The 9,174-nt window shown below is 44.4% G+C and overlaps 2 protein-coding genes across 2 annotated transcripts in view; both read right to left on the bottom strand.

The window, feature by feature from the left end:
* Positions 1 to 254: 254 nt before the first annotated feature.
* On the bottom strand, positions 255 to 1,437 carry LOC6525119 (alpha-tubulin N-acetyltransferase 2). Its single transcript, XM_002100921.3, has one exon. It carries the CDS (start codon positions 1,238 to 1,240, stop codon positions 389 to 391), a length of 852 nt encoding a protein of 283 aa, XP_002100957.1. The 5' UTR covers positions 1,241 to 1,437; the 3' UTR covers positions 255 to 388.
* A 2,550-nt stretch (positions 1,438 to 3,987) lies between these two features.
* LOC6525116 (dopamine D2-like receptor) overlaps positions 3,988 to 9,174 on the bottom strand; it is a 32,273-nt gene continuing 27,086 nt past the window's right edge. The window contains exons 8-12 of the mRNA XM_043206813.1: positions 8,617 to 8,672; positions 8,373 to 8,565; positions 7,189 to 7,323; positions 6,916 to 7,016; positions 3,988 to 6,795 (exon numbers count right to left, since the gene is read on the bottom strand). Coding sequence (XP_043062748.1) covers positions 6,584 to 6,795; positions 6,916 to 7,016; positions 7,189 to 7,323; positions 8,373 to 8,565; positions 8,617 to 8,672 — 697 coding nt within the window. The 3' untranslated portion in view covers positions 3,988 to 6,583. The remainder of the gene's footprint in view (positions 6,796 to 6,915; positions 7,017 to 7,188; positions 7,324 to 8,372; positions 8,566 to 8,616; positions 8,673 to 9,174) is intronic.

Here is a 9,174-nt window from a genome sequence, read left to right as displayed (position 1 = left end):
ATTACGAGCTCAACGAGGTATGCCATTCCATATTCGGACCAATATTTCGAATGTTCTGATCAAAATACTGATATTTATAGTCGCAAAATAACCGAAAAGCAATAACAAAATAACAGAAAATAACAAGTTTATGGGTATTGAAATTATTCGAATATATCGATATTATCGATGATGATGGCCAATACTACGAGTATGGTTTCTCACACAAGCTTCAAGTAGATTCACGCATTATCCAAATTATAAACAGGCAAAACCAAAGTGTAAAATAAACACATTATAATATTTATACATTTTTAACTCAAACTATCAATTTGCTGTGCGATGAGTGCTACGAATGAGAACGAACTGAGTGCTAACTCCAATTGAGCTGACAGTGATGATCGGTGGTCTAGTTGTGTTCGAATCTCCTGCCCCTGGAGCCCTGGATGCAGGTCGTGCTGGCGTGTGTGCGTGGTTCATTCCAGCGGCGTCCGTGCAGCGAAGTTTCCAACTCAGATTCCTGGTTGGCAATCGACCGTCTGAAGCGACCGGCATGTGCTCCATTTCGGATGGATAACTGCGTCTGATCCTTTGCCAGACTTTGGCTGCGAACCCTGCTAGTCGCCTGCAGCTCGCAAACGGAATTGCACTTGGTGATGGGATCATCGAAGAAGCCCTCGTAGAGCACAAAGTTGTTGCCCTGCGGAATGGTGCGTACCAGGCCGTAGTGCTTGCCCATGAAGGCAAGCAGCTTCTTGGACGGGCGGTCCACGGAGCACTTGCGTGGTGACCAGCCCTGCTGCTCCAGCATCCACTCGAAGAGCAACTTGCCCTGGCCACAGCGCTGGCGGCTCTCGTGCACATAGAAGTCGAGAATGGCTGGCGTTTGATTGGCCCGTCGGCAGCAGCCCTCCTGGTCGAAAAGGAAGAGGTCCTTGGTGCCGACCTTCAGCAACCCGGTGATGGCCCAGTGTCCCGCCGCCTCGTCTGCCATCAGATAGACCACCTGGTCGGCTGTCAGCTTGTCGGCTGTGGTCACTGGATGGCGTAGTCCCTGCGCATCCGCCGACAGCTTGCCCATGACGTCCAGGATTTGGCTTAGCTGGCAGCTGGGCAACGTTAAGTGTCGCCGTTGCGGATTCACGTTGAGCGAGTAGTGGTGGTGATGGAGCTGAGTGATCTTGGGACGCAACGAGTGCGGCTGCACCCGGATGATTGGCTGCGGAAAGAGGTGCTTGATATCAAAGCCAAAGTCCACCATCTTGGTGTCTGGTCTTTGGTCCCGGTGATTTAGGATTCGAACTGGGCGTTTTCAATGGCGGTCTAATTGCCAGGCTCTATCGACTTGTATACAGCCAAAAATTTCTAAAATTTCAATCATAGTTTTCGTACTCGATCGAACAAAACCTGCACTATGCTACAGAGCCCTTGACTTGGGAGCAAAGGTAAACGCACAGGCTGCTTGAATGGCACCTTTTCTAGGGGAAATCTTAGGGCCTCCAATAATAATCAAATTACCATGTAATATGCCTCAAAATGTAACGGATCATTGATCTTATGCAATGTATAATTTAATAAGTCATCAACAAAAAGGGTAGTCAAGGATAAAAGATATTGCTGCAAACTAAAGAACTTAATGGAGCATAAAGACAAAATGATGGAATCGAATCAACGAGTTTAACGGGCACAGTAGACCCTTTCAAGGACACTTTCGTAATCGATCTTGATGGCAACCAAGCAGGACGAGAATCGGATCACAGCAAAACTACATTGATATTAAAGCTTCCACTCTCTTAAGCAAAGGAACTCACAACCCTGACTCTAGTGCACAATATAATATAAATATCCTAACTTAAAAAGGAATATTTGCTTCATTGGTAACCCACACTTAAGTTCATTTGGTTGGTATAAATATTAAAGCGCCAATAAGTAAGAGTGAGTTGAATACGACAATCAAAAACAAAATTCTTTTTAATTCCATATATACCAGCTTAGCAAATGTACCGAATGATAGGAGGTATTTTAGGTCTGTATGTGGTGGAGTGCATTTATTTCGAGTTTATAGCTGGGCACTCAGTGCTCCCTTTTCATCTTCCGCTGGCCAGAAGGCTGAAAAGTCATTGACCGTGAAGTTGGAACAGGACAGTAATCCACTGAGAAGGCATGCTTGATTGCACTAACCCCATTGCCCGAGGTCCTGGGTCCAGAATCCTGAGCCCTGCCTCCTGCCTCCTGCCTCCTGCGTCCCGAGTCCTTTCGCATTTTAATATTCGGCCTTGTATTTAAACTATTTCTGGTCGTGTGCATATTTTTCGATTTTAACTCTGCCCCGTAGAGCTTCCGGTACGCCAGAATTCCATTCCGGGTCAGATGTTGGGCCGTAGTGATGATGGTGGTGTTGGTGTTGGTGGCAGGACGAAAAGGAGCAGCAGCGGCAGTGGGAAATACCCCAACTGATTTAGCTGATTGGCTGGGCTGGTCTGCTCGGAACGCGAGTCGGAACGCCTCTTTAATTTTTGTAAGTTTCCACGGAATGCTGGTCTTGAATTTCGATCAGTGAACTTTCTGACTTTCTGACTGCAAATCCCATTCGCAAATCACACAGTTCTGGCATATGGCCTCTAACGATGGGGCCAACAAATGTCCCCTGCCCCTTACAGGCTTTCACTTTGGCTTTTGCAATCCAAACGTTAATGGTCTGTCAATTATCGCCACCCAGTGTGTGTAACGATAAGATATCGCCCCCAGACACACAAAACATTTCATTCGCACCCTTCCTGCATCCCTGCATCCTTGTGTACTGATGTCCTGGTGTCCATTGCTCTGGGCACGAGTATCCGTGTTCCCTCAACACTTTAGTACATCATTTAGTTCGAATTAGTTATGGACATAGAGCACACAACTCTCTGCCAGCCGAAGACACACAATCGAATGAAACAACTTTACGCACACCCAGGATGAGGCGAGGAATTCCAAGTAGCAGGCGGGGGTCAGGGGTCAGGGGTCGACTCTGGTTGCCCTTTTTACATTTGTATTTATGGTCAGGCCAAGACACTGCGCCAAGACAATGATGCCTCTGCGGCCGAAGACGAAGTCGGCCAGGGCAACATTGAAAGAAAATGTTGCTGACTTTCGGTTCCAAATGGGTTTCAAGCAAGCTTATGCTATTAAATAATGCTTTTAAGGAACACAATACGCTTCAAATATGGCTTAGTGTACTAACTATAGTAAATTACAAATAGAATACTATAAGATGATAGGGAAATATGGAGCTTACTACATAACTTGATAGATCAAATTCGTTTAGATTGGGAACAATGTAGTTTTCTATTCATAAGCTTTAAGAACTATGCGAAATGCAATGCAATGTTGTCTTCTAAACCTTTTTTTCCCGCAGTGCACTTGGCCATTTCTTATGAGGAAATGGCGTACTGAAGTTCACTCCCATCCTAATTTATTTTCCAGCCACTGCCAGTGTTTGTGTCTATGGATCCGGATACGAATCCGAATCGGAATTCGAATCCGAGTGGCCTCCGACTCCAGAATTGTCTGACTGAGTACCCATTAGAGTATGACGAGTGGTGAGTGGTGAATGGTGGGCGGCGGAGGAGTCCTTTGGCCTCCATTCCCTGGCTGCGACTCATCTGACGCTCATCTATTTAGTGGCTCTTAGTTGGGTTTTTGGTTTCCCGGGAGCTGGCGACGGCCGTGAGCTCCTTCTCGAATTGATTCTGTACCCATGCCCCCAAACACCGGAAGTGGGTTCACCCCATTGTGCGTCTTGTTTGTCTTGCGTAAGTATTTTTATTTCCTTTGCTGCGTATTGGAATTTTATTATCAGCTCATATAAGTGCAATAAAATGTTGATATACGTGTGTGTGAGTACAGAGCTGTCGAAAGGGAAAGTAGTACTACATATGTATGTATGTGTACATATACTCGTATGTGAACTTACCGACCCCAACCAAAACTTTCTCCCATTCTCCGATCGAAATGAAAAGTTGGCGATTGGTTTTGCCTTGAAATATTTTCAGTTTTACTTTATTTATTTGATGTATTCTCATGCTGACGCATCCTATTTGGTATCATTAGTTTATTGTTGTTATTCGCTATTATTATTTCCGTAAGCTATGATAATTATTTTTGAAATAGTTTGCTTTTCTGAGACCTTAGCCTACGTTTCATTTAGTTGATAATTCTCATAATTTTCTAGAAAAAAAAAAACGATTTTCGCCTTTCTTTAAAATAGTCCTCATTTTCATCTCAGTTTTCCATTTTCGCGTACACCTCAGTTATCTCACAAACTCGTATATATGCTTTATTGGTAGAGAGATCTCGGGGTACTCTACATATATATATGTATGCTATATCCCATTCACAAAGTAACGATAACAGACAACAATTCAACGACTTGAAAACTCAGGCTACAATTTTGATAAATCAACAGTAATGTGTGTAGTGTGTGTGTGCCTATGTTGGTGTACGTATGTACGTATGTATGTATTAATAGTTAGTTCGAATTGCAAATTTACCAATTAGCTATAATTAATAAGCGTTTTCTTTGGAAGAACTTAACTTAGGAGCATTTCGCACTGATCTGAAAGTTGAACTGTTTCCATAGTCTTAGCCTAGAGTCCTATCGCCTAGAGTTATATCCTTTCGAAAAAAAAAACAGCCATTCACCCACTCACCCACTCATACACTTAAGCACACACTCAGACACACACACATACGCACACACACGGAAGTAAACGCGTATATGGTATTGTAGTTCTTAGGAAAGTATAAAAACCGTTGAGCTTTTCCTCGAGTTTCCTACGGGGTTCCATGGAAATTTGAGCCGGGGCACCGCTTACGCCTAGGTATATAGTACACAATAAATGGAATCGTTTTATAAACTACTACACACTCTGGAGTAATCAATTAACCTATCAATTATTTGTCACATAGAAACTGTTAAAAGGACGGCTGTTGAAATCAGGGACCAAACGGCTATAGTCCCGCCGACATGCGAAAATCGGAATGGATTGAATCCAAGTTCAGTTATCCTTTGCGGCAGGACACAGGCTTTCGGTCCGTGTTTCAAAACTCAGTTTTGATATTCCACTATACACGTACGCTTACATCGATACTTGCTATCTTGCTATCTTGCTATCTTGCTACTATCTCCTAAGGTAACCCTCATATTGCTTCCAGCAATGCGATGGCCTTTGCTCTAGATACCCTGATTCTTCCCCCCCTCACTCCCTGCTGTGCCTCCCCAGACGTGTCCATCCCATTGGTACCATCTGATATATATCTACGCATATACATATGTATATAGGTATGTACTACCTATGGGTGGTGAGTATATTTGATCTAGATCAAGTGACTAGCCTAGGTACGACCTCTGGATCTTAAATGCTCCTATATGTTATATACGAGTATATCCTGTACGAGTACATCCTGTACGAGTATAACCTGTACGAGTATAACCTGTACGAGTATATCCTGTACGAGTATATCCTGTACATGTACATCCTTGATGAGTACATCCTGTACGAGTACCTCCTGTACGAGTACATCCAAACGAAAGTCGAACTGAAAGTGACCTCTAAGCGGGACTTTCATCGGGGTCGGCGCCCCTCGATATCGTATTCATTTGTGGGGCTCATTTGATTCATAGTGTCTGTTCGTGTGTGTGTGTGTGTGTGTGCATGTCACTCTGTCCAGTTGGGTGCAACTCTGTCGCCGATGGCTATAGTTTCATCCATCGATCGGGATGCTCCATGTGGATGGTCGGTCGGCCAACTAACTAGGAACATTCGTATGTGATGTGTCTGTGGTGTGGAGGGCGCCGACCTCGAGGCCCGCTAGCTACTGTATCCGACTTAACTGCTATATATCTGCGATTTAGCTAACTAACTCTAGATACCGACACCACGTGTCGGTGTGGAACGATCCGGCCTCTAAGGATATGAATTTCTTTACACTCGCTTAACTAATCGTATTCTGGGAATCGGAAGGGGGATTCGGTGTGCCGTGGAGTTTTTTGGTTTTTTAGGTTTTGGTTTTTTAGGTTTTGGTTTTGGGTTTTGGTTTTTTAGGTTTTGGTTTTTTAGGTTTTTGGTTTTGGGTGGGAGGAATAGCTTGCTGCTCGTGATATGTGATAGGTTGTGGGAGCAGCCCACTCTGAAGGACACTACTCTATGCTGGTAAAGCGAATCGTATCCCTGGCATTGCTTACATGGCTACTTTGGAATCATAATCGCGTGTTTGCTGTGTGTTGATTATATCGCTACTTGTTAGTTAGCTTAATGTAATTGTTAAAAATTGTACCTAGCCTACTGCTCGCAATCCACGCTCCACACTACACATAGCATATAGTTAAGTGGTATGTACAGATCTATTTACATAAGTAGCTGAACCTTAAAGCTATTGGGAACGAACGCAACGAACGACGACAAACGAAACGAAACGAAACGAAACTGGAGCCCAATTGAGATCTCTGCTGCATCGATGGCCTCCATTTGGCACACTCTGGCCATCCTCTACTCCTGGACACGATGCTCATCCAACTGGCTATTGCTATTGGTATTGCTGTTGATGTGCTCGCCGTTGATAATCACCCCATGTGCATGATCTTCTTGAAGGCCTTGCGAAACTCGGGATTGAATATCGTATAGATCACCGGATTAACGAAGCTATTGATGTAGCCCAGCCAGGTGGTCATCATGTAGGCGGTGAGCCCAGGTCGGCAGTCTTTATCGAACTTGGCGCACATGGCGTCCATGATGTTGCAGCTGAAGAACGGCAGCCAGCAGAACAGGAAGACACCTGTTTGATGTTTAAATATAGATGATGATGCCATCAGGATAAGCATATGCATATGGCAGAGCGCAAGGACATGGTCTAAATGGTTTCTTTTTTTTTTAAAGGTGCTCAGCTTGAACTTACCCAAAACAATGGCCAATGTTTTGGTGGCCTTGCGCTCCTTTTTGGCCGACGATTTTTCGCGTTTCTTTTTCGAGGCCTTGTGCACCTTGTATATCGTGAATCTGTGCGTCACGCGAAGGATAATAGGCCACGGTGTGGTGTACATTGCATTTTCAAAAGGGAAAAAAGAGAAGAAAATGGAATGGGGGGTTGGTGGGTGGCATTACCATCGACTGGCCAACAAAAGCCCAAAACTAATAACTGTAATTAGGGGCGATGGACGGCGTTACTCACCTTGACGCCTGCGAGTTCTTCTTATCCTTGCGCGAGGACGTTTTCGATGTAGTCGATAGCGTCGAGTCGTTGCGTGCCAAAGTCATGGCCTCCTGCACTCCGTACCGCACAAAGGACAATGGCTTCATGGCGACGCTGCGAACGGAAGTCGGTCGGATTCGGAATGAGAACTTAACACACATAACTGCGGCATTACTACGTACTACTAGGCACTATTTTTTGGCCGGATTGCCTACTTGCGGCTTCTATTTCGGTGTTCGACATGGAAGGTGCGAGGATAAAGTGGCGGGTTTCTCGCTAAACACTACGTAATAGGTCTGTGGGAACACGTGAGCTCTTTTTTGCACAGCAACTTAATAACCGATTGTGCAATTGATCATTTCATAAGGCTGCTAAGTACATATGCACACATGCCCATAATAATTATGAATAATTGTTGAGACGTGGCAGACCTAACTCTGCAAGTCGCTATTTATATATGCAATTACATATCTAACTGTTTAAATATTTCATTAACAAACACATGTAATAGTTGACAACAGTAGCCCGACATATTTAATTAATGTTTGCTATTTGCACCAAAGATATTGTCAGTTTTGTCTGTTTTATGGAGAGCAAAAAAAGCAAGGCGCTTCATTTGCATTTACTGTTTTGTTCACAAATAATGACAATAGATATATGCACTTTAAGCATTTTTAATATTCTACGTAATCCAGTGAGGCAGCTAAAAGAGTAGTGGCTATACCATATGAGTTATATTATGCAAAAATATTAATGGAAAAGCTTAATTTTGTCGGGCCACAAAAACAGTTAATTAATCTTTAAAAATGTTGCAAATTTGAAATTTTCTTTGCTACAATCAAAGAGAAAATCGTTAAATGAATGAGTACTAATATTTAGATATTGTTGCGAAATAAATTTAACTGCTAATTGAAAGTATTTTGTTTTTATACAACTTCGAATGGGAATCATAGATTTGAATTGGGCTAAAGTTGTAGGTTTTTTGTAGCTGTGCATTAAATGTGTATGTGTGTCTATCTGCAGATATCCGATACTAAAGGGATAGTACTTAAACAATAACTAGGATAAGGCATTCGTTTTTCTCAGTGCACCAACTGCATCATACCATCTACTTTGGATGCTACGTCTACGGGGGCAGGCTTACGGATCTGAATGCCAAATACCTGGAGTTATCGACACCGACTGACCTGAGGGCGGGTTCGCCGCGCTTCGGCGAGTCGTCGCCGGTGGGGCGCCGCTGGCTGCTGACGCTGGAACGCTGAAGGGTGGCGCCACTGGGCAGCGGACTGTCCGGCGGCGAGACGCTGCTCCGCGGAGCATTGGATGTGGCTGCCGTGGCGGAGGCGGGCGCCACGCCTGCAAGGACATCGTCAACGTTTGAGGCTGCATAACCAGAATCATGATTACCATTCGGATCGGCGACGACCAGCTGCGGCTGTGTGGTGATTTGTGCCACAACGCTGCTGCGAGTGCGAGATGGCAATGTGGAGCGATGTGGGGCGGTGGGGTATTCCAATTATCATCATTCCATCCATCAATCAATCAATCGGCAATGGGCAATGGACGACGACCGGGTGGAAAGCGGTAAAGCAGCAGGATCGGCGTTGATGAAGGACGAAAGGACGAGAAAGACGAAAGTTGCGGGGCGCAACGTCAATTAAAGGCAAGGCAAGATTGAGTTTTAATAAAGTGACGCATTAATTGAATTATTGAGAATTATTTTTCTCTGCCATGGGCTGTGATTTCTTTTGGCGGGCAACGTTTCGCGGTCTTGTGTGCCACCCATCTTAAACCCATCTCAACCCAACTGAACCCATCTCAACCCATCGATCGGATCGGCGGATACCATCCCTTTGTGCATTCGGCCTGTCATTAATGGTTTCATTTCATGTCCTTATTGGATTAAGCAGGCCATCAGGATGCTAATTGGCTGCGCTTAACGCTCGCACTTAATGGCGGTTTCAG

Source organism: Drosophila yakuba, chromosome X (genome assembly GCF_016746365.2).
Source record: "Drosophila yakuba strain Tai18E2 chromosome X, Prin_Dyak_Tai18E2_2.1, whole genome shotgun sequence".
In the NCBI taxonomy this organism is placed as follows: Eukaryota; Metazoa; Arthropoda; class Insecta; order Diptera; family Drosophilidae; genus Drosophila; species Drosophila yakuba.
The sequence above is the reverse complement of the archived record's forward strand: the minus strand, read 5'-3'. Positions and strand labels throughout refer to the sequence as shown.

Bases quoted from the DNA above. Each gene is read 5' to 3' on its own strand.
- LOC6525119 (XM_002100921.3), bottom strand. From the start codon at position 1,240: ATGGTGGACTTTGGCTTTGATATCAAGCACCTCTTTCCGCAGCCAATC.